This window comes from Erpetoichthys calabaricus, chromosome 8, assembly GCF_900747795.2.
Source record: "Erpetoichthys calabaricus chromosome 8, fErpCal1.3, whole genome shotgun sequence".
NCBI classification, from domain to species: domain Eukaryota; kingdom Metazoa; phylum Chordata; class Cladistia; order Polypteriformes; family Polypteridae; genus Erpetoichthys; species Erpetoichthys calabaricus.
In genome coordinates this window covers 138,189,996-138,215,921 of record NC_041401.2, presented here as the reverse complement: position 1 = coordinate 138,215,921, position 25,926 = coordinate 138,189,996, and the positions used below count along the sequence as shown (strand labels likewise).

Genomic DNA, 25,926 nt, shown 5'->3' with positions numbered 1-25,926 from the left:
TGCTGCCAGAGCCCTCTCACTGAGCCCTCACTACTCTGTACAGAGTGTCACTGCCACCATTATGGCAGTACTCTCTGTAATGTTCTTGTTCAACAGTTTTCCACTTTAAGGAGTTGGCAGGCAGCGCAATACATTCAAGTGGCATGTATTGCACATTCCTCCTTTTGGTTAGCAGAAGATCTAAAATTGTATGATTTAACAAAATTAATTAGGCAGAGAAAGCCAGCCTTGTACTAAATCTTGCATAAATACATATGGATTCCAGTAGAAGTTCATTAGCATATATCTTTGAAAGAAAGGGTTTGATTTTGTACTTCACAGGGTAGATGAATAGGCATATTTAGTTAATACAGTCCTAACTAAAGATGATACAGAATTAAATTTTCAAAGTATGTCAAAAAATGATGGCAAAGTGAAAATTCAGAAATTGCTGAGTAAAAACAAAATTAATTTTCCAGATTAAATTGCATTCAAAGTATTTATGTTTAATATAAAAAGACTAATGAACTCTATAAGCAAAAAGGAGTTTAAACTAAGAGTATGAAATATTTTGGAAGTGGCACAAGGTGCTGAATCAAGGGGCTTCTCTAGGGTGATGATGCTCCTGTAGTGATTCTGATGTGACATAATAGTTTAGGAGGGGTGAGATCTCATTGACAGTATCACCTTATCAAGACAACTTCACAGTTTTTAAGCACTGTCACACATGCATGTCGTAAGGTTCACCTTCCAGGCTCGTTTGAGGTAAGCAATACTACCCTGGGAAAAGAGGAAGTGCTGTCGCTAACAGTATCATCTCTTTCTGTTTCCACAGCTGTAAGAAGATTCCTAATGAAGGCAACTAACTTGTCCCTTCTGCTTAGAGGGCTATAAATTTGAGGTGCTCCTGAAAGGTGGCATCTCATTTGGTCATAGCCTCAACACTGGACAGAGATCTGCACCAGCCCAGACTGATTAACAGAGGCACTGCAGCCTTGTACTTTTGTTTGTTTTGTGCCACCGACCACTATTTATTTTTCCATTTGTACCATTATTAAACAGGGTGATCCAGTTGACACCCCAACATTTATTTTGAATTTCATGTCATACTTTACTCAACCACAGTAAGTGATATAAGGACTTTTAATCATTTTAATACACTACTTTAAATTATTTTTAATATACCTGTATTAGTCTAAAGCCTGTGTCCATAGTTTAAACTGAAAGCAGATGCAATAATTTTCTTCATTTGGCTTTTTTAATGTTTATTCTGTTAAAACAGTTAAAAATGAAAAATAAGCTCACAACAACTGTAAGGTTATGTATATTTTATACCACCAGGTACTCCAGCAAAAACTGTCATTTCAAAGGTTCACTAATAAAAGACACAAATGGGTAGCTTGTAGTGCATCTGCCTTAATTGGTTGGCCTGAAGCATTCTACAATGGTAGTCAAGATGAGGATGTGCTCTTCAATTTTCAAAAAAAAAAAAAAAGGTTTACAAAACCTTTTATTTTTCCTTTATCAAGTTTTTCTTTTTGCAAAATTAGTGCAAATAAAAATAGTTTAAAGTGGTTCTTCCATGGGCGGCACGGTGGCACAGTTCGCTTCCCAGGTCCTCCCTGTGTGGAGTTTGCATGTTCTCCCCGTGTCTGTGTGGGTTTCCTCCGGGCGCTCCGGTTTCCTCCCACAGTCCAAAGACATGCAGATTAGGTGGATTGGCGTTTCTAAATTGGCCCTAGTGTGTGCTTGGTGTGTTTGTGTGTGTCCTGTGGTGGGTTGGCACCCTGCCCGGGATTGGTTCCTGCCTTGTGCCCTGTGTTGGCTGGGATTGGCTCCAGCAAACCCCCGTGACCCTGTGTTCGGATTCAGCGAGTTGGAAAATGGATGGATGGATGGTTCTTCCATTCCAGAAAGAATGTGGTGCATACATGGCGATAACAAATAGCCAGTCATAGCACTACCATAGAGTAAGTCTGTTTTCAGAGGTCCTACTAAATAGATGCCCCAAGGATCACATACAGTATATGGAATTGATTTTAAAAGTTTACTTCAATGCTATGGTGAAAAATACCGCATTCTAAATGCCTTATTCATTTCAGCATGGAATTAGTCTTTATTTCTTATGTAATTATCTATATGGCTGATGCCACAAACTGTAATTTTTAGATCATACAAATAATGGTAACAGTTAGTGACACAGGATTTATTTCCTTTTGATCTATTATGTTGGGAAAGGTGACTCACAAAATACCAAGAATAAAAATGGGTAGGTCCGATAAAGGCAGCAAAAGAAGTTACTGTAGCTGTCTCCCACTCTGTATTAAAATATTGTTAGCCACTTGTACTCAGCCTCACATTACTGCATCAAATTAGAGGTCACTGTTGAGGTTTTTGTTTGGTGGGGCAAACAAAAGTGGAGGTGTGACACATAGGGGATATACAGTATGTTCAAGTAACATTTTTCCAATATGGGGATTCAAATACTACATGTTAATTGATTCTGCTCTCTACCTGCCAGCGACAGAAGATACAACAAAGTATCAGCATCATTAAGTAAAACCAGTGAGTCTGTTATTTTTTTTTTATGTTACCTTAAACCTTTAATGTTTGCTGCTCCTTTTTGCCTAAGAATACTAATGATGTTCTCTATGCTATGTGGTGATGTACAGTATTTCACATGCCTGCAGGTTAATTATTTTTCCACCCTTTTTTTTCTTTCAATAACTCCCTCTGAAATGAACATGCACAGTCTTTGTCTATATGCTCTTTTGCAGACTTCAGATTTTTTCTATTAATTATTTTTTTTCTTTGAGCCAGTATACCATGCATTTCAGCAATCGAATCACTTAGTTCCTGCTTCCAACATCTGGTAGAAAAACAGTGAAATACTGTATATTTGTCTAGATGATGGCAAATTAAACTTTAATTTTATCTGTTCCCTGTGAAATAACCTAAACACTCAAAACAGAATGAATGTAATTCTGAGTGGCGATTTAAAAATATGATCTTTGTGCATAGCTGTGGTTCACTTTTCTTCTGTTACTGGGTATCCCATTTATGTTTAAACAACAATATTGATGCTCTCTTTGCCATGAAAAATATGTAACATATTTTATTCTGTAATGCACATGTATTTGGAGTTTTTTTTCTTATTCTTAATTATCTATAAAAAAGGTGAGCCATTTTAACTATGTACATTTAAGATAACAGTGTAAATAAAATGGAGAATAAAGTAGACTACTTAGCCTTAAGCTGTGGATATGAATTATTAACTGCATATATGTGATAAAAAATGTTCAACAATAAAGTCTGTGCTTGTGTATTGCCCTAATAAGCAGTATATGAAAGATTACAGACAAGCATTACAAGTGGTCACAATGGAAAATAGCCACAATGTATACTAGTGGCTGGCAAACAAGAAAAAGTAGAATGTAGCTAAAATGAAGACTATGACTAACACCTTCTCAACACATACTGACAGGCTCAAAGTAAAGCAGAGTACAACAGCCTGAAATATATACAGTATATATATACACATTATTATATATATATATATATATATATATATATATATATATATATATATATATATATATAAATATTATACAGTATATATAGCTAATAGGGTCATGACATAAATCAAAAATCATGACCATGTAATCCTGTAGATGGCTCAGCTTCCCTGGTCTCTCAATTATTTAGGAAGGTCCTCCAAGACAGGCAAATACTAAGATCTACTGAAAAAGATCGACTTTTCCAGAAACATTGGGTGGAATATTCATTTTGCAGATACACATGTATTGCTACTTGTGCACATGCGCACAATATTCAATCATACAGAGCCATATCCCCAATTAACCTAAAATACATACTTGTATTTTGGGTATATAGGGTAAAAACTAAGTATCAAAAACCACATGGAGATTAGATGAACTTGCCATCTCTACACACAAACATGATTCAAACTAGAAGCCCTTAAATAGATGAACAGGTAAGAAAGTTGGATGGATGAATATCACTATAATGTTTCTGCCTCCAAGACAAGTACTCAGAAGATGTCTTCACACTTGTGTTTGTTGTGGAGTATTTAAATCTAGACTAAGTTACTGTAGTATATTGTGAGTTAAGGTTTTAAATAAAGTTGTTATGAACCAAATAACCAAGGTAAATATATGAACAACAAGGGGAGTAAATAAGGGGAGGGGTTAGCAAAAGAGAGTAATGGAGACGGGCGTCTTTTGTAAAGTTCTACTTCTTGTGCTTTAATAAATCAAAAGCTTTTCTGAGTTAACCATCTGCTTTGCACTGAATCATTTACGGAAGCTTCCAGAGTGAATAAAGAATGTTACAGTTACATTTCTGCTTTATTACATTTGGAAGATTACATTGATATTTTCAACATGAAGAATCGTTTTCTTTTCACTCCTGTTTTTTTCTGACCTTTTAAATATGCTCATAACTTTTATCGTCATGTAGCCTACAATTCCTTAAATTCCTGGCTTAATAAAGAACTTTGATTTAAACCATTCGAAATTGTTAACTGGATTGATAATTACCAGATTTGTGCAGTGACATGTAGTTAACACATTCTGTCAGCCCGACAGGTTAATTCTCTGGTGTGGCCGTGCAGTCCTGAGAACAAGACATCCTTAACATCGGCAGCAGGCTACAGTGGCTGTAGAAATCCAGTTTGAAGTTTAAGTCCCCTTCTAAGTACATTTTAGACAAAAAGCTTGTACAAAAACTTTAGCAATTTGTACATTTTTCCGGGCTATTTTTTTCTTGATGTTGTACCCTAACTTGACCTTACTGACAAAATCGCACGACTTGAAAGACGTTTGCCCTGAAGGTAAAAGAACATGCAGAGCAATCTTTTTCTATCAATTGAAAAAGAAAGAAATCTTTCATTTTCTTCTTTGCTTGCGTATGTTATTTCAGAGCGAATGAGTCGTATTTCACCTTTAGCGCAATGTAGTACACGTTAATGAGTGACTGTGAAACGTCTCGTTCTTCAGCCAATGTTTAAAAAAAACATCGCCTGTCTGTTTAAGAGCTTCCTACACTCTGTTCCGAAAGGCTGGCCTTCTTTTTCTGAATGAAACCCAGTCATTCATAAAGTAGGCCAGACCCACGTCGTGATTCGACATCATGCTTATGAATTATTCAAAAGACTATTCAAGTATTCAATTCTCTTAGCCAATAGTAACACGCTTAAACTAAACAACGTCAGCCATTGGTCCACTTTGGCGGAGAAGGTTCGTTTTCTTACCAATCAGCAGCTCGTCTGCCTGGAAGCCGGAGCCCCGGGGAAAAGCAGACACGTCCATTGAGACTGGCTCATTCAAGTTTTTGCTGTCGAGGAGAGTTGGTATCTTGAGCGGTGAACAATAGACGGCGGTGTTGTGGTTAGCGTGGGATTAAAAAAAAAGAATATTCCGAGAATAAAAAATACCTTTCTCTGTTTAAATAACTTTGGGAAATTCACATTCTGCAGGATTTCAACGGTGAGTATTAAATCATGCAAGTCAAATTTCTGTGTGTCAACTAGGTATAAATTTGCTTATATATGCATACATATGTATGTTTCTTTTGCAAGATGGAATATAATCGCTCTACTCCGCCTGAGCCAAATCGAGTTCTTCTATATTATAAATACAACGCTTGCAAGAAAACGCGAACGCCATTTTCTCCGTTCGAACATTTACTTTGGCAACCATTTTCTAATGCTTTGCACAAGTTGTATGGGGGCGCTTTAATGTGTATTTTTTGAAGATATTTTAGCATAGTTGCATATTTGGTAATTGCGTTCGGTGCAGACGGAATATATTGTTCTTTTGTTTTTCTTTTTTTTCCCTACCTTCGGTGTCCGTGCTTTTTTTTTTTTATCAATGGACAGTTCTGCTTTTTTTCTGAATGGGGGATTAGCGCACGGAGATCAAGTTTCACTTCATTGAGAAAAACAAGGGGGCCGCGAAGGGGTAGAGGGACTTGTATAAAAACAGCTCTCATAAACCGATTACGATCAACTAATCTATTTCAGCACTAAAACCTCCACAATAGTTTGCCCACTTGGCTCACTTTTTTGTCATAGTGCACAGTGTATGCAGAAGTAATGTATATGTATGATCTTAAGTTTCTTTTTACATTTGTTTCCAGCATATGACGACTTTTGATCACTACTTTATAAACGTACAGTAGAAAGTCATGTGAGCTGTTACTTAACAGAGGGACATGGCTCTTATTGTTTTGATGCTCATACATATTTTTCTTTTTTGTCATCATTATATTTTTGTTTTCAAATACTTTTTAACTACTTAAGTCGTATTGACTCGTTATCAAGCTGCAAAGCTCAGATTAATTCAAGAGCAGTGACTGTTGAAAGATGGTGGGGTTCTTTGCTCTGTCCGTGTGCTCTGGGTGCAGAGACGGCCTCCGCAGCCCAGATGTTTGTTCTGGCGCTCTGGTTATGGTGGGGGACGAAGACCTGATGCTGCGCATCAACACTTTGGATTGGAATTTTCTGGAGGCGATCGCCAGTCAGATTTTGGAGATATCTTATCAGTCAACAAGTAATGCTATTAATTTCTGATTATCGTTTAAATGTAAATGCCGGATACTAATGGATGAAATGGTTATTCGCTAAGCCTATAAAGCATCTCGTCTTGGAACAGAAGGATACTTTGTGAACACGCTTGCGTAATAAGTATTTTTAGTGCATAAGTGGTATTTCGTTTATCTGCACTTAAATTTGTAAGGTTTCTTTTGAATTTTGATAGAGAAGTACTTTTAATTAATTTTTGCGTTTACCTTCCTTGCACTGCCTGATTTGGGTAATATGCACATATTCATGGGGATTGGTTAGCTGGCGCCTAGCATCATTGTTTTTCGTATAGTTATTTTTCTCCACAGGAGTGAGTCGGAGAACACGCATCTATGTATGGACAGCCTGACATAACCTGTTGCATCCTGCATGGTTTTCATTCGTCCATCTATGCTTTATTTTAACCCACCGAGTAGAGTTGCTGGAGCTGAAGTCTGTTCCATAGCCACTACCCCTGCGCCTTTAATATAACTGCAAAATTTAACGACCGAAATAACAATTCACTGTTTTCACGTTCTAACTAATTTCACGTAAAGCTCAGACTTGTGGCGTCCTGCTCCAGCCATTGCATTTAGAAATCTCTCAAAAGGGCTTAGCTACCATCTAGTGTTAAATTGCTGACCTGTTACTTGCTTTGTCTGTGTACATGTGGGGTATGTGTGTGTGTGTGTGTGTGTGTGTGTGTGTGTGTATATATATATATATATATATATAAATTTGTGTGTATATGTGTGTGTGAAGTCTGAATGCATCATTGGTTCACAACTTTAATTATAAAGTGCACAAATGTTAAATTTATGTAATAGGATTACAAACATGTACACTGAAGACTGGAAAAAAAATACTGTGAAATTTTTTTTTGGTTGTAAATTGATTAGCCATTCATATCCATGAATGCTTTTAACTTTTATTTGTGCAGATTTGTGGTGGTAAACAAGGATCTCCGTTACCTTCGGAGTTAGATACAACAGCCCTTTAGGGCTCACCCACAGCCCGCTAGCAGTATGGATGGATTTTATGATCAGCAAGTTCCTTTTATGAACTCTACTAATGTAAGTTTGTATATTTATTTTTGGATAATTTACAATCCTGTAATACATTTTGTCCTTAGCCAATCCATTTACAATTACTGTTTATTGTATTATACTGAAAACACGTGTAATTAGCAGCACGGCTGCTGCTTTGGATGAGCTTGCAGCAGTATATAGGGACTTGGCTGAGTGTGGGAGTTTAGGCAAGATGACTCTTCACACTATTGGTGTTCCATCTGTTGCTTGGAAAAGTCTGATCTGGCAGTAGTTTAAAACAAAACACTTTTCTAAAGCTGTGGTGTCAAGGTGGATTAGCTAATTGGTACATTATTTCTTCTGTTTATTTCTATCTGGCTGGTTAAGGTTAGGATGACACACTGCTACAGTAGTTAGTGCTGCTGTCTCATAGTTCCAGGAGGCTGAGTTTAGACTTTGGCCTTGTCACAGTCTGTATGGAATTTGCATATTACCCTTATTTATACATGGGGTTTTTTTCACCAGGTATTTCTGCTTTTCTCCCATACATTAAAGATGTGCATATTGGGTTGATTAGGGCTCTTGCCTTGAACTTAATATTATCAGACCAGGCCCTGGCTTTCACCAGCTGTAAAACTAGTAAAGTGGGTTTCAAATGGGAATTGGGAAAAGTGTAAGATAATTGTGAAATTTTCTCTGCTTGTCACGTCTATTAGGAGAGGTTCTTAACTGAAAGTTCTGGCTGCAGTTTAGTAGATTACATCAATCGGCCTTACCGCTTATTTAAATCTTTTTTTCAGAAATATTTTGTAGTAGTAATAAATCTGCTTATTTATTTTAAAGGTCTCTCGTGTTGAGGAGCCACGTATTAGACAGCTGAATGACAGAAAACGCAAATTTTTGGACAATGAATTGGCTCAAGATTCTGAAGGTAAATGGCGACCTCTGCTATGTTAAAGAAGGTAGATAGACAAAGAGCTTGATTGCTTCATCATTTATTGTCTTCCACAGAGCTTTTCCAAGACTTGAGTCAACTTCAGGAGATCTGGATTGCTGAAGGTATGTGGTTTTTTTTTTTTTTCTTCCTTGTAATATCCAAGTAATTATTTTTAGTAGGTTTTGCTTTATTGCTTGTCTTTTTGTATTTTATAGACATTTACATCATTGCATATAAATTTAATATTTTTGGATTGGATTTATGTATTACTGTATTCTCAAGTATATGGAAAGTGATATAATGTAACACATTTAAATGTCTGCATCTTCCTTATGTATTTATGATGCTGTAAAATGCTTCCGTGGCTGTGCACTGTATCTTGTGGAATGTAAATCACTGTTCAGGTAGAAAGACAGCTTTTATAATTGTTCCATGACTCATTGTAATACAAGCCTTATCTATTGTTTGTACATAGCACAACCATTTGATCTGGCCTGGTCTCCTGGTGATCAATATATTGTATGTAGATCTGACATCATAGCATTTCTTTTGTTCCTGGAACAACATCAAAGTTGTAATTCCAGGACAGCCATTCACTTTCAGCTAATCAGCCAATAATGTAACCTATAGCATTATAAGCAAGTATAATACTGCACAAAACAGGACATAAAATCCCTTGTTTGAAGATGAGAAAAAAAGACCCCTCCTTTGTCATTTGGAAAGAGTGTGCACAATCCTTGTAGCTTGCATCAAATATTAAAACAAATACACACATGCACACACAAACATCTCACTTAAAAATTTTAATCTGCCTACCATAAGCATTTAAACTATTAGTAAATTATGTGACATTCATGCCTTCATACAGACAGTCCTTGCTTCATAATGGCAGAGAGGCTAACTTCAAAACTGATTGGGTGAAGGTTAATGACTGTTCTAGAGTGACCATTGTCTGTTCCAGAAGCAACAGGAACCTGTCAGTATTACATGAACCTGTACTATATACAGTCTTTTTCATGCTCAATTATAAAGTGATGTCCAGTTAGAAATGCTAATGAGATGATAACAGTTAGTATAGTGCATTATACAAAGCCTTTCTGAGGAAAGTTTACACTCATTTTGTGTCATTCCTTTAAAGTTTTTTTTTTTTTCAAATAGAAAGTTATTGTACCTGCCACTAATAACATTTTATTTTACAATTTGACCTGTTGTTCTCTTAAAATTCACAAGCAAATTTCATAGGTGGTTAATATTGTTTGGCTAATATCAGAATTTAGCTTGGCAATATATCTGTAAGGTTTTCAGGTTTGGGGTCAGAATTTTAGTGTGTCTAATTATTTACAATCTTGTTTTGTGTCTCTTTCATTTCTGCAGCCCAGGTTCCTGATGATGAGCAGTTTGTCCCAGATTTTCAGTCAGATAACTGTAAGTACTGCAAATTCTTTCAATGTGTAAATATTTGCAGTGTCTTCATTCTTTGGTGCTTTAGAATATCTGCTCAAATCCATGCTAGTGAGTACAGGAGCAAAGATGTCAAACCGTTTTATAGTCACTGACTGATCAAATCATAGCATCATTCAAAGTTATTAACTATATTTTTTATTTTGAATGACTGTTTTGAAATCACACATCTAGAGATTTATAATAAATCTTCTCACTATAGATGTTGGGTGATTTTTATTGTCTATGTTGTGTTTTGGAAATTTTGTGTTAAATCTTGTGGTAAATGCTATTAAGATGTCTAACCGATAACTGTTAAGTCTAACCAACAATTTCTGCTTGTTTAATAAACCGTTCATGCCTGCCCTATACATAATGCCCATTCTTAAAGTGCAATTTGTTTAATGTAATACATTTTCGTGTTGCTTTATTCTCTTTAAGTTAAGCTTCATCACCCACATTTTTCCAATTAATCGTAAGTGTTCGAATACACACTGTACTGACAAATACCAGAATGCCAACTCTGTCCATTGCAGAGATACTGTATTTGTATTAGCAAGTTTTAATTTTACAATCTGTGGTAGAAAAGTGTCCAATCAACACTTAAGTAGCCTGGATTTGATTCCTGACCACTGTCTTTGTGAAATTTGCATTTTTTACTTGGGTTTCCTACCACATCCTAAAGACTTGCATAGTAGGTTTTGGCACTAAATTAGCCTCTGCCCCACAGTGGGCCAGTATCCTTTTAAGGATTGGCTTATGCCTTGTGTCAGATGCTGTTGGAATAAGCCCCATGGAAAAATATGGGGGCACATTATAGTAGGAACAAATAACTTTAAGTTAGTGGTTTACAGGGCTCTTAATGAGTTTAACATCTTGGTGTTTTGGTAACGATAAGCATTGAACAGTATTTGAAGCCCATCTTTCTTAATCTACTTTTTTTTTGCCCTAACATGCATAACGATTGCATAAAAAAGATAATCCAATATAAATAAATATTGAGAGTCTACACATCTGTGGGCTTTTGAGAATAAAAAGTAAAGCTAACATCAAAATTAAAAAAAAGTTTGTCAGTCTACAGTAAACTGAATTTGCCCCTGAACCAAAATGGTCTGTCACCATCTGGAAATATCACAGGGAAAAAGCAGAATACCCAAACATCATCAAATTGTAAAATGTTGTTGAAAATCCATCCATCCATCCATACAAGTGTAAGACAAGGGTGTGGCGTTTCTCTGTTGCATAGCCCAGCTAAACTATGTGTCTTGAATTTGGTAGAATATAATTCTTTATTTAATACATTTCCAATTAAGGTGTCTGTGATAAAAAAAATAGGAGGATTATCTACCCATTAGGTTAAAATTGTAAATGGAAATAAGAGCCCTCATTATTAAAATGGTTTTAACAATATGACGATCGTTTCCTTTAGTGTGCTAGAAAGTAGCTGAGAAATAATACAAGTATTTTGCAAATATGTCAGTTTACAAGTTTTTAAACCTGTGTGTACTTCTAACACTTGCAAATTTGAATCACAAGTCCTAGCCTAAACCACACCCTCAACTTTTAGCCTTGTTTTTTTGTTTATATTTACCCCCCACATTTGTCTTCATTTATCTTTGATCCTCAGACGTTTTGTCTTTGTTCTCATTGCTGCAAAGTCATCATCTTTTGATTCCCCGAGGTTCCTGATTTTCCCTTAGCACTACAGTAGTGTGATTTTGCTTGCAGGCTAGATCTAGTCTCAGCTGGTCTGTTGCCATAGTGACCATTCTATAGCTGTGGTCTCCTCTTGCAGCATGAAACTTTATGCCTTTAGGGGAGTTTTGGGTGGTGTCGATAGGTGGGGTGTTAAGTCTTATTGAAAAACATCAGTTAGTCATTTCTCTCTGCTTTTGATTTTGCATGTCCTTGATGTTAAACAATAGCATATTTGCCGTGACATCTGAGAATTAATGAGTAAATTTCATGATCATTCTAGACAAGAGAATTCTAATTTCATTGTGGTTCTCGTTAATCTTGTCATAAATGTTGTAAGACATAAAACTTCAATTATTGGGAGGAAAAAAGAAGATGATTTACTTTGTACTTATACAGTACTTGATAAGGATATGATTGATAGATTTTTAATAATAATGTTTTGGTCTGCTCTTTAAACTTTAAACTTTAAGCTGCATAGCCACTGATTTATCTGTTGGTGCTGATCACCTTGCTTTCTAGCATGAGTGATGCTTTGGAGTGAGTTGTCTATAGTTCAGCAGCATTTTGCTATTAGAGCTCTGTGAACCCTCATGGGGACCTCTTTTGCAGGCCCTCTGTTCCAGCTGCTAAGTCTGTTGATTATTTAGAACATCTGTTAAGGAACTTGCATGGTCTATGATTTAAAGTTGCCCTTGCCTCCACCCCCTAGTTCTGAGCTGTGTCACATGATATGGGAGGTTAATCTGATTTGAAGCTCATGTTGCATATGGGAAAGTCGAGGAGACAGAATTGGCTTCCTCTCTTTTTTGGCTTTTGATTTTTTTCCAAGATTAGAACAACATTTCCCAACTTTTTTCATCCCACTCAAAACAGAAAAACTAATTTGGAAGAAGTCAGTGTCAAACTATTATTGGTGCTTTGTTTACTCAGTTCAAAATATTTTGGGGGGTACACAGGGGATACATTACTTACATTAGACATTAGTGTAGAACAATCTCACAAATAAAACTTTTTTTTTTTTTTGTAATGAGATGGATTTTACTATTTATTTGTAGTTTCTCATGAATAGTTTTCTTTATCAAACTATGGTGCACATTATGCAGGCCCTAAAGCAGTGTGTGCATGTATGCGTGAGTTTGCAAGTATAGCTTACAGCTGTGTGCTTCACTTCTTGTCTTGTGCCTCTCAAAAATGCTTGAGTGAAGCACTGCAGACGCACACTGTGGTTTGGTTGACCGCCAGGCAGGCCTGCATCCATTTGCAGATCTTCCATTGACTAAGTAATCATTATAACTACATCTGGCAGCCTAGCTCCTTTTACCGTAGTCGTGTGGATTGTGCTGTTCAGCTGTGATCTTTTGATGGTCATTACTTCAAAAATCCCCTCAGTTGTCCTAACTTCACTTTCTTCCTACACTGGAATCCAGTGCAGGACATACACTCTAGTTACTAACTTTCACCCATTGCTTTAAACTACTTCTTTGTCCAGGCAGAACAATTGTCTGTTAGAATATAAAATAATTTTTTTTATATATTTATATATAATTTTTTTCTGGTCTGTTCCGGCCTCTGGTAATGAATGTTTATTATTTTTAGTGGTGTTCCATGGCCCTCCTCCAACCAAGATCAAACGTGAACTGCACAGTCCATCTGAGGAGCTCTCTCCCTGCAACCGTGACCAGAACCTCAACACCCACTATGGGGAGAAGTGCCTTTACAACTACAGGTAATAGTGTGTATTACTTTGTCTTGGTTCATGGGGATGTGGGTTTGGAATTATTTAAACCAAATAAAAACAATTAACAGGAAAAAATTCAATCAAAAGTTAATGACCAATTTTGATTTTTGAGTTCCTAATTTTTTAAATCCTCTGTTTGTTTTTGTAGTGCCTATGACAGGAAGCCATCTACTGGGTTCAAGCCATTAACTCCTCCTTCAACGCCTGTGTCCCCATGTGGGTCTGGACACACTGCTGGGGCACAGCCTCCACTTCACAAACAGACACCTCCTCCAGGTATTGGACAAACACTTCCAGCTGGACAAGTCCATGAACAGACCCATATTCAGAATACTCGTCAACTTGGTTCTCAGACACCCACGTTTGCAGTGCCCTGCCCACCCTTGGCTCATTCTGATGGACAGTATGGCCCAGAACATAGGTAAGAAATGTATGTTTCATTTCTTGTTTAGAGCAAGTGTTATGAATCTTCCCCACTGATAAGACTGAACCAGCTGCACTATGTATCTACCAGTCTAATACTGTTATGTCCAGTAGCCACAGAATCCTTTTTGCAGTAAAGTACTAATATTTGAATGACAGAGCCAATATAAAAACTGATAATCACCATTTGAGTTTGTTTTATTTTATTGAAAAATAAATACACAGTATTTCTGGATAAATTATCCTGTGATGTAGGAAAGGTGAAGTTCAACTAGTGTGGACTGTTCACAGCTTGCCTCAAAAAGTACAGTGAACAAGACATTAAGTCTTTAGAAAAGTTAGTACTTGTAATGGTTCATTTATCCCTCATTAGTCAGTAGTCTTCATGTAGAACAGCAATGTTAAAAATACCACACCGTGAGAATCTCCAGTTTGACTCTGGGCCAGAATGCTGTTGCATGGAATTGATACCAGTGTGATGACAGGGATTAATTATTGGTCCTCTCTAAGATATAGTATGTACATTGATACTTAAAACAACTTTATGATGAAATGAGAGCCTGAAATATGTACCTTTTGTAGCAGTCACAGCAAAACTCTTTTAGCATTACACCAAGTATATAGTCTATTTTGTTAATTAATAAAAATATATATATATATTGCTGTGGGATATTATGGCCTTAGACACATTAAGCCTTATAAAGTTAAAATTACATGTAAATATTGTTTTGATCAGGTTCCATCGTCAGCTGTCAGAACCATGCCTTCCTCTTCCACCTGCTGAACCCCGCAGATGCCCACCATATCCCCCTCAAGCTGCCAGCACTGCTTCCCGAGATGGCAGGCCTCCTTATCACCGACAGCTGTCAGAACCTCTTGTACCTGCACCACCTCAAGGCTTTAAACAGGAACTACCAGATCCCCGTTACAGAGAACACGCTATGGCACCACCCCAACCACAATTCCATAACCCCCATTCTCTTAACATCAAGCAGGAGCCCCATGACTACTGCTTTGATTCTGGTAAGTGATGGATATGTTTGTTTTGTAATATTCTGTTGAATAACCAACTTTTGTAAAATCCAATATTCTTTTTAATGTATTTGGAATGAAGGAAAGGAAAGCAAGTATTATGATAGAGAGGTACCATCAAAGGTTTAAGTAAGTGGCTGATTGTTAGAATGGCTGTTAGGAAAGCATGTTGCAGCTGATGACCGAGATTACCCATCTTGACCAAGATGGAGTAAAACCCTGAAAGTAAATCCTTAGTCTTACTGCAAATACATAAATGAATGTTTGTTTGAGTGGCATGTGTCTGGGAGCTGCTGTGTTTAATTTTTATGCTCTCCTTTTGAAGAGCTATGTAGCTTTGTGACTAGGCAGGCTAGTGATGTAACTGTAAATCTGCTAATCGCCTTAATGGCTATAAATATTCCACACTGGGGTGGATGTATGGAGGATGTTGGGGAGGGGTCTGGGGTAGAGACTGAACAGATGGCAGAGATTTAACTTTAAAGGAAGGACCACATTGTGATATCAATCATAACATTGCGGTTAAACATCAGGGGAGGCAATGTGGCTTGTGGTTAAGCAGTGGAGGAGGCTATGTGGCATGTGGTTGGAGTAGAGTGCAGCACAGATGAGACATCTATATAGTTAAAAAACAGAAAAGAAAAGCTAAGCAGTATTTTTTAACTTGTTATCTTTTTGGCTTTACACTGTTATTATTATGTCATTGTTAAGCAGATCTGTGAACTTCTGGTTTCATTTTCACATAGGTGTCCTTTATAAAATACAAGGGCTTGTGTAGCAGCTCCTGAAGCCCTTAATAATTAAAATTCTATACACCAGCTTTTATCACAGTTTCCCTGTTCAAGAGTACAGTGTGGGTGGAAGTAGTACACATTGGAATAATATGGCAAGTTGGTGAAATGGAAAATGGTAACAATTCTTGAAGCAGCACAGGGGTGTATCACACTGTGCAAGCACAGATGCAGACATGCATTTTTATAATTAAAGTTTGGCGTAGGATGGGAAATTGCTATTCCCCCTGGCGTTGAAAGAAGAAAAAAGCTTTGGTGTCTTCTCAAAAATACCTGAAGCCTTTCTAGATGTCTTTTTTCTTATTTCTAGCAGACTGTTCTGCTTAGTGGCAATGAATTTGACAGCCTCAGACTGGACTTAGGCTAGATTATATTTTATTCATTTTATGGAAATACTATATTTTTTAACTTTTCTTGAGCTCTCTGTGGGGTAAATTAACAGGGCATCGAATTTTTTTCTGACACAGGTGTCCGGTGATCATTGTTACTGCCCCATGTCTCAACTCTTACATTTTCTTCTCTGTCTCTCATGAAAGCTTTGTGTGATTAGACATGCTTGGGCATCCTTTATTTGCCACCCTTAGATTTCTTTGCAGAGTTCAGTTAGAGTTTTTGAGAGGGCTTGAGGAGATGTTTGTTCTTTGCATTTTTGCTTTTATTGATTGTTTAAATTGGCTTTCTTTGATTTTTATATTAGTCCATATTTTATCAAACCTGTAGCAAAAAGCATTTTTGATTAAACAATACCAACATATGAAATCATCCTTCAAACTCTTTTCTGTTATAGAAGTGCCTAACTGCCAGTCCTCATTTGGAAGGGGTGGAGGTTTCTACCGCAACAACCATGACAGTAAGTCCACTTTATTCTGGCTACACTTTGGGCTTGGCTTCAATTGACAGGAGTAATTTAATAGTTAAGTGAACCCACTTCTGTTTTGCTTTATTTCAATAAATATGACTGTCAGAAGCTAGAGTACCTTTTTCTTTGGGGGAATATATGGGTAATGAAATATGTAAAGATCTTCAGCATTTAGAAACCAAACAATTTCTACAAAATCCCTTATTTTTTGTTCTGAAATAAATGTACTGTACACAATGCTACTTTTAACAACCAAACCAGTAGTAGCAGCTTCTCAACTGAGCATTGTCATTTTGCAGATCACAGAGGTGTGGTTATATGTGTTTGCAGGGGGAGAGCGGATATAGGAACACAAAGCCCGTTAAACCCCAAGTAAAAGTAGTTTTTGTGTAACCACTCACTAGATAAGGACATGGCAAGCGCTATCCACAGCTGAACCTCCTTCCTGTAGCTATCTAACTTTAAAAACACCTGGCTTCAACGAAGTGTTAAACTGTTGTATAACTTCAAGCCTATAATCAATTGTTTTGTTTGTTTTTATTTACTTATTTAATGTATTTGTTTCTTTTATTATTTATCAGCCTTTCCTTATGATCGGGATCCCCGTCTTTACTACGATGACACCTGTGTTGTTCCTGAAAGGCTTGATGGTGAGTTTAAATGTATTTATTTTTTACTTTTAGATTCTATAAACTTGCATAAATTGGTATTAGTTTTCAACAGCTGTTGATATTCAGTTGTGGTTAAGTATACTTTTTGAGTGGTCATTACTTAAGACAGATTAAGGTTTTTTTTTTTTTTTTGTAGTAAGTGAGAAGTTTAATCAGGAAAGCATTGAAGTGTTGGGAAACAAAGTGGTACAGTCGCTAGAACTGTGAAGTACAGTGGTTATACTCGCTAATCATGGTGGCAGAGGCAGCATGTTGATTAACACATGCGAGTAAGAATTTCACTGTACTTTGTGCACGTGACAATAATGATCTTGCATACCTATAATTGCTACCAAAAAAGGATTTGCATATCGGGTTCAATGTCCAGCCTGCTTACTTTTCCATTGATTTTTATATTCTGCCCAGGAGCGTAGTCAGGAATTAATTTGGGGGGTAGAGAAAGTACATTAATTATTTCAGTCTATGATTAGTGAGTTGGAACAGTCATAAATTATATTTTGGGGATTTTCAGACCTGATTATTTCACCCGCAGCAGCTACACTTGTAGCTCTGCCCAAGTGAGCCTTTACTGCTATCTAAGGTCCTCAAATAACTAGGCTCTAAAATTGAGCACATGCAAGTGAACCAGTAACAGTCTTGTCACAGCCAACATTAGTTCCAGGTGGGGGTGTTGCTTCACCTGTTGTGATCATGTGGGCTTTGCCATGATAAGACAGTACACGAAAGGTATATTTTGTTACACCTTTGTCTGTCACCCTAATTGAATGAAGCCTGTTTGATAAGTAGACAATTGCTGCATTGTTACATATTGGTAATAAAAACTGATTTAAAATGCATGTTTTCTGCACTTTTGTAATAATCCTTAATACCCCCCCCCCCCCCTTTCTCCCTGCCAAATAGGCAAAATAAAACAAGAGTCCCCAATATATCGTGATGCACCCCCTTATCAGCGGAGGGGTTCCTTACAGCTTTGGCAGTTTCTTGTTACTCTGCTAGATGATCCTGCAAATGGTCACTTTATTGCTTGGACTGGTCGTGGCATGGAATTTAAACTTATTGAGCCTGAAGAAGTAAGTACTGCTTTTCTTTAAAGATGTCCTGAAGAACATGTGTCTACGTGGTGGTTCTAGAGTTGTCATGCATACATACTTCTCTTTGCACAGGTGGCTCGTCGTTGGGGCATCCAGAAAAACCGTCCTGCCATGAATTATGATAAACTCAGTCGTTCTCTGCGCTATTACTATGAGAAGGGAATTATGCAAAAGGTACATTTTTATTTTGTGTTGCACTATTAGACCAACAGTATGTTTCCTGGTAACACAAAAACATTATTTTATTTTTTTTCTATTTTTTTCTTCAGAAAGTAAAATTGTACATCATTGCAGTTAAATAATGTACCATTATTATTTACCAGAGCTAGGTTTCTTTTAAAGTGCTAATGCAGAATTATGTGCTTCATATTTACTTTTGATACTGCTGCTATTAGCTTCTGTCCAGTTTTAATTATTAACTTTTTTCCCTTGTGTCCTTTTGAATATTTCTAAAGCTTTTTGATTACAGAAAAAGGCACACTAAAATTGTATTATTTATTAAGAACATATATTTAACATTATATTGGAGGTGTGAAAGATCCATGTAGTTTTTGTGCTGCAACATTGAGAGAGCATAACAATTTCTGAACTCTTACTCCTTGTTGGTTTTTGCTTTTGGTGGTCTGCCTGATCCAGAGCACTATATATTAAGAAGAATAAATAACTTTTGAATTGCCATAATTTTAACATTGGGGTAACAATTAAACATTAAAGCTTATATTCACTTTCACCGGGTGTTTGCGTGGTAAATTTTGCATTGGTTAGTCCCCTAGATAGGTGAAAAGGCCATTTTATTTATTATATGAATGTAAGGAGCAGTTTCCTAGATTGTAGTTAGCAAAGATCTATCTAGAGATGAAGATCATGCCCAGAAATTTAGCTGACTTAAACACACTTTATTTGGTTCAAGCATTTTTTCTGTGGCTTTACTGTACTACTTTGGGACATTCAGAGAAAACGGTCATCCCATTAAGATTCACTAAGTCGGTTTAGCATTGTAGTTTACTTTTAGCTGTCTTTTGTTCCTGAATTGCATGTCTAATCTTGCTTTCCTTTCTTTGCAGGTGGCTGGAGAGCGGTATGTTTATAAGTTTGTTTGTGATCCAGAAGCTTTGTTCTCCATGGCATTCCCTGACAACCAAAGGCCATGCCTGAAACCAGACCCAGACTGCCCACAGGTGGACGATGATACGCTGCCTTTGACACATTATGAGGATAATACTCCATATATACTGGATGGGGGGGATCAGTGTATGGGAGGCTTGCCATTCCATGAGGGCTATGTCTATTGACCTCTCACTTGGACTACAAAAGGGAGGCTTCTTGACTTTCCTGTTTCAATGCTTTCTATTTCATTTTCATTTGGAAGGACATAAATACACTTGTTTAAATTACTGAGTGCTTGCAAATAGGCACATTTGCTCTTTGATACACAACAAGTCTGCTGTCCTGGAAATGGCCCAGGTTTGTGTCTGTAATGGAGGTGCAGCTGGGGTTTCTGTCTTTTTCCAGCCACCCACAGTGATAGATGAATGAACAAACATTGCTTCTGTGAAGGCAGAGTTTAAAATGGAGAAGGAAGGCTGCTGATAATTCTACTTTGATTGCGTGACTTTGTAGCATTCATTTCTGTATTGACAATCTGCTTTTTAAAACCTTGTTTTAGCTTCTGGCCACACTGTTGTATAGCTGCCTTTTTGAAATGTATAATCAGAGTCACTGAATTTTTGAAAGGGCTTTAAACAACACTAAATACTGCTGTAACATCCTTTTAAAATAAAAAAAAAAAAACAAAGTTCTGTGACCATGAGTATCTGAACGAGCAGGCCCTTCTTGACGATTGCTTGTTTAGTATGGCTTTTGGTAAATCAAATTTGCATTTTAAGAACTGGTTTTGAACATCTCGAGCAGGTCTGCTCATTTTTGTGTGCAGATACAAGCCACGTTGAGTATACTCTGCTGCCATTGGAAGTGACCAAGCAGTCCTTCCTAACACTTAACTGCTCCTAGGAAACTGGTAGCAGAGGGATATTTTGTGACAAAAGGGATAAATGACAGTATTTTCTGAAGTTTTTGGAAGAATTTATAAATATATATTACAAAGAGATTTTTTTAGGGTTTTTTTTGTATTTAGAGCTTAAATAACTTTTATTTTTTATTATTGGCACTGCACTCCTACAAGGATTTTGACAGACTGGAATTACAGATTTTTTTCGTTCCCTTTTTCTTCAGGTGCTTGTTATATTGAAGGGGATTTGTACAATCATTCCCATTTAATACCCCAGCAATTGAATATTCTGAGAGCCTGCCTTCCTGTAATTTTTATTTTTTATGTTTTTAGAAAAATGCTAAGGATTGTCCGCTCTCTGCCCGTGTTTGCGTGGAGTATTAAAACAGGCTACTGCCCAATGACATATCGCTAATCTGTAATTCTATAATGAGATGGTTTATGTAAAGTTCTCTGCATTTTTAATGTTTCATGGAGTTGTTTTGAAGAAAAATATATATATTTTTGCAAAGGCTGCATCAGTTTTCAAATTATTGTATATGCTGTATAGTTTTGCCTTTTACAAATATGTATATCTGTATAATCCCCTATACAACTACAGTTCTTGTGCTATAGTAATTTCAGAAATTACATGCTCTTGGAGTGAATTGGAGCACAAGGTACTGCCAAGGTCTCGGAAGACATTGATTTTAGTATTGTCTATCCACCGAGGTCCAAAGTGATCCAAGCTTGTATAGGCAGCTTCTTTCCTGAATTTTTCCACAATGTGTACATCGCACTGCCGAGTTTACAGTCTGTACTGTGTACAATAAAATGTTTTTTTTTTCCTGCTTAAACGCTTGACTTTTTGTCCTTTGGAACTCAAAAAAATGTACTTAACGGATAAGTGAGACAGAGGTGTATGTGTATATGCAGAGGTGTGTGTATACTATGTGTATATGTGAGTACAGAATGAAACTTTAAATGGCACTTTACCACATTTGTTTTTTTTAAATAAGCCAGTTTCTAGAAATAGTCATGTATATGGTTAAAAAATGAATTAACCTTTTCTTTGCATTTCTTTTATTTCTTGGAAGAAAAATATTTATGATTTTTTTTTTTTGAGTTTTTTGAAATATAATTTTCTAAAGTGTGCATTGCACTCCTAGTCTCCAGTTTAAGCAGAGTGGCATCTTTACACATTTACTACTCAGATCAGCTATGAGAATTAGGAAATGTTTAAATTTTGCAGCATCGATGAGTTAACCATATAATATCCATAAATTGTTGCTCAAAGAAATTAATGATTGTTTGAAAATACACCTTATTCTTACGAAAAGAGTGGATTTCTTCCCTGTTACTGTACTGAAAAGTCTAGCTTTTTTACTCCGAACAATATATGTGCAAAATACATCTGTGTAATTTTAAGTATGTGTTCAGAATTAAATCCAACAATGCAATTAATAAAAAATGAATTTTAGAGGGAATATGATTCAATAGCTTGAAATCCTAGAGTGCTGTGTGATTTGATTTCCTGTAAGCGATGCCATCAGACTGACACATTGATCAGATAAAAGCAACCGGAGTGCTTTTGGGAACCCTTGTTCTCTTTATAGCTCCATTAGTGGATTTTAATTCTGTAATAATAAGCATTTTCAATGAGATGGGACAATAATCTAACAGTGGTTAGTTGAAGAATGCTGTTGGGGCATTAGGGGAGAATGAACATAATTGAAACGCATCTTCGTTCTTTTTTTTTTTTTTTCTCCAGTCATTTTAGCAAACCTATGCAATTTTAAAACTGTCTGAAAGAACAAAACGAAATGAAATTAAAATTATGCAGGATTTAATTGATGTTTTACAGTTATCTGGATATTGGCATTTCTCCTTTCTTGCAGCATCTATTTTAACAAGATATTTTAAAAAAATTAACCCATGTTCCTGCATAAATTTGATTCTTCATAAGACGATATAGAGAAATTGACAGGGTAAATTTTGATTACCACTGAGCAATGTCAAAGAAATTTATCACTGAATAACACAGTGATATAGGCAAGTTGCCTTACTAAGTGAGGCTCCCATGTGTACATTACTTTGCCGCCAAGGATACTGAGAATAAGAGCACGATCCTTCTGGTTATTTAGTGGGTGTTTTGACAGGCAAGAGTCAGCTTTACATATATGTTTGATGTAGAGCAGAGCAACATCTTGGAGATTATCCTTACTCTGTACTCCTTTTACTCCTTACAGCATCTCATAGACGTGACTGTTTTTGTGTGTGAAAATATATACTGTATATACACACATATATAAAAAAGAATACAGTTTCATGCAAGAGTAGCAGGTGTCAGATAAATAAATAGCATATGGAACTGAGGTAAAAATTAGGCAACTTATTCAAGCAAACCAAAGAGGTGATGGTCTTCATATCTTCAGTCTTTTAAGAACCAATAGGAAGAAGATATAATTCTGTAGGCATGCTTTTATGGTAGATATTCCCTCCTTTGATATAAGCATAGCAAGGTTTGAATGGCAGATTATATCTGAACATTCCTGATCTGGTGCATCCCTTCAAGTCAGCAGTGTTCACATCATCAAATGGTCCTTTTTTTCCCCCAACAATTCATTGCTGTGTGTCACAAAGTTAGGAAAGTCCTAGAATGCTTACACAAATATCCCAGATGGCATGAAGCTAAGATGGATCCAGTTATTTGCAAGTGAGGTCTGTTACTAGCTATTTATACAAACTATAGGATACAGCTGAGCTTGTGCCTCAAAATAACAATTTTAGCACCTTGTTAGTTCTATACTCTAATGAAGTTAAGCTGCTTGAAGAGCAAATGAGGTATCAGCTTGCTATTAGGTGTGATGTACTTGTTTAAGAGGTCTCTGTTATAGGAACTAATGAAATATTTGACAGCATCCTGTCAGTGCCAGTAGTTATTGTCAAAAATCGATATGATTTGTAGTTCTGTGCCAATTAGAAGTTAAAAGTGTAAGATTTAAAGCAGGTTTTATACATTTTCCCAGGTTATTGATAAACTGGATGGTACGGCTGAACTGATCCTTGCTTGCTTCATACTCCGCAGGAATTGCTGGTTAGTTGTAAGATCAACCTAAGCCAGCATTCTCAATGAAGCCGAGAGTTTGATTATTTACAGAGTTGCCATTTGGAATGATAAACTGTCTGATCCATCTGTTCATTATCAGAAGCTACCAGTTTCATTACAGGGTCACAGACTGCTAGAGCCCATCTCAGTAGCATTGTCCTTAAAGCAGGTACCATAAGTTTGTAGCAGTGCTACTGCAGGAAGGACTCCATTTCCCAGCAGCCCTAAAGGGGATTGCCCTCATTGGATGTCTGAAACAGGAACAGGAACTGCTGGGGACAAGAAGGGCCAGTGGAAAACTTCAAAAGGGGGCCGGTGAAGCAGTAAGGGGCGGACTGTGTTTCTGTGTATCCCGTGTGTCCCATCCAACATAACCTCTATAAAGTCATTTATACCTTGGATTGTTTCTCACAAAGATTAATGGACAGACTCATACCTGCCTATCGTGTGTATAGTGGTGGGATTAGTCGTTGTGCGTCTTCAGAGGAAGCGCTCCCACAAGTCTCACCCCACACCACTCAGGACTACAGGTAGAACTGTTTAATTAATTTATTATGGAAATTGTTCTGGGAATTGTCATCGTTTTCTTTACTACATACTGTTTCATTTGTTTCTGCTGCATTGAAACTGTGATAGGGACATTGTCATTAGTGTTTATTGTTTGGGTTGATTGTTGTGTGTTATAATTGTATTGCCGAAGGGGAGGGTTGTCTGATTTTTGTTGTTTATATTTAATTTTACAGTTAATATATTTCACTCGTTTGTTTGATTCGTGTCTCTGTCTATAAGTGTGTGCAGGTCGGGCCAAGGCTGGGTGTGTTCCTGGAATCCCCACCAAAAAAATATATCCCCATCCTATTGGCGGTGTGAATCTGGCTGTCACCAGACCGCTACAGATTGTCCAATGGGAGATGACAGAGGACACTCAGGACTTCTTATACTCCTTATCTGTTCTGGTCTTCCTGACTCAGCCTGTTGCCACCATGACTCTCAACAGGATTCGTGGATACAACGTAAGTGAATGTTGAGACAATTCCATTATCTTATCTTCTGACATTTTTATTATGTTGAGCTTTCCTTCTATTATTAGAATTATGAAATGTTTAACAGGATAAGCAATTTTTAAAGCAGCACTCTACTCCCCCGAAAATAGACTTGTCTTTTTGTAATTTGTTATGTTGACTTCTTTAACATCATGCTGCCTTCTATTTGAACTGGGAAGTCAAAATTTCCAGTTTCCTTGTCAGAATTTTCAACTGGAACACCCCCTTAAGTCAGATTTCCAAACCAGAAATTGTGAATTCCAAGTTTTTCCGAATTCAGACCATAATGTCAATCCAAAATGGCTGCATGCACTGCATACTGCAGTGAAAGCCGTAGTAATACACTGTGTATTAGCACTTCTGTCTATTTGTGTCTCATTTAATCAGTCATAGACACAACTCCGTCCAATTTCGCTGGGTCTCTAGGGATGGGGCTTATCCTGGTAACAATTGTCACAAGTTTGAATACCAGTTCAATTCAGGGTTAGCCATGCATATACACCCTCACTCCTTCACAATAAATCTATGTAGAGGTAACCCAGCCAGCGTGTCAACCAAAAAGGCAAAACCAGGGAATACCACAAGCCATAAACCAAAGTGAGGGAATGACCTTAAACGAACACTCTGACATCTGGAACTAGTTTGGCAATCACAATGGCAAAACATTCAAAGCTGATGTCTTGGTTTCAAGTCACCGCTACTGTACATAAGGTCCCGACAAAGTAGCCATAAATCCAAAGAACCTGAGGTACCTGGCATATCTCTATTGTTTAGGGTTAGATCTACTTTATCAATGCCTTCAAGAACTTTGAAGGCCTGGATTAGTTCTGCACACAGTCTCCTCTGCTTGAGACTAACCTTGTGTAATTCTCTGAGTCTGTCACAGTAGGACATGTCCTTATGTCTTAGGATGCACTTGATTGATCTCCTCTGCACAGCTTCAGGTGCTGCTATGTCTTTCTTGTAACTTGGTGACCACAACTGCATACTGTTGTCGACTGAGAGGAATACGCAATGAAATGCTGAAGTGTCAACCAGGTCAAGCGAACTAATAAATTTAATCAAAATAGCAGGTACATGATGGCGCAAAATAGAACAAAAACGCTGTTTGTTTTTGGCTAAATCGATATGGCTCTGCAGAGCAATGAGGCTTCAAGTTACTTTTCCCCAAATGAGATGCCTCCTTCCAGGAGTGCTGTGCTCTTATAATCCCCGGGATCAGAAGGGGTGAAGTCAGCTGCCCTCATTGGGCAAGACCTGTGGGTAAGAAAAGAAACAAGATAGTCAGCACTACCTACCCCTTGTGTCCCCTTTTGGTAGAGCTTACCTCTGACAAGCCCAGAAAATGACCTCCTGGTGAACATGTGTGATAATACAATACTCCAGATGCAGTCTCATGAGTACGTTATATAGTCACTTGATTTAAATTCAACACTTTTAACTATATAACCTAACATTTTATTTGCCTTTTCAATCACTTCTGCACATGGCTTGGATGATGAAAATGTTGTGTCAAC

General features: G+C 37.0%; 1 protein-coding gene across 2 annotated transcripts; it reads left to right on the top strand.

Annotated features, from left to right (window-relative positions):
* The first annotated feature begins 5,305 nt into the window (after positions 1-5,305).
* Positions 5,306-21,114, top strand: etv5a (ETS variant transcription factor 5a). Of its 2 annotated transcripts, none has more exons than XM_028807528.2 (13): positions 5,306-5,486; positions 7,503-7,635; positions 8,434-8,521; positions 8,602-8,649; positions 9,902-9,952; positions 13,262-13,391; positions 13,552-13,824; positions 14,563-14,849; positions 16,437-16,499; positions 17,090-17,158; positions 18,080-18,249; positions 18,343-18,444; positions 19,335-21,114. In XM_028807528.2, exons 2-13 carry the CDS (start codon positions 7,588-7,590, stop codon positions 19,560-19,562), a joined length of 1,557 nt encoding a protein of 518 aa, XP_028663361.1. In that variant the 5' UTR covers positions 5,306-5,486; positions 7,503-7,587; the 3' UTR covers positions 19,563-21,114. The 2 variants fall into 2 exon arrangements, with proteins under 2 accessions (XP_028663361.1, XP_051787341.1); XM_051931381.1 differs by lacking the exon at positions 5,306-5,486 and adding an exon at positions 6,533-6,551.
* The last annotated feature ends 4,812 nt before the right edge of the window (positions 21,115-25,926 follow it).

What these genes read in the sequence shown, in the direction of transcription:
- etv5a (XM_028807528.2), top strand. Translation starts at nt 7,588, where the DNA reads ATGGATGGATTTTATGATCAGCAAGTTCCTTTTATGAACTCTACTAAT. An exon ending in CTTTTATGAACTCTACTAAT is followed by an intron (nt 7,636 to 8,433) that starts GTAAGTTTGTAT and finishes TTTATTTTAAAG; the next exon opens with GTCTCTCGTGTTGAGGAGCC. An exon ending in CAGTATGGCCCAGAACATAG is followed by an intron (nt 13,825 to 14,562) that starts GTAAGAAATGTA and finishes TGTTTTGATCAG; the next exon opens with GTTCCATCGTCAGCTGTCAG.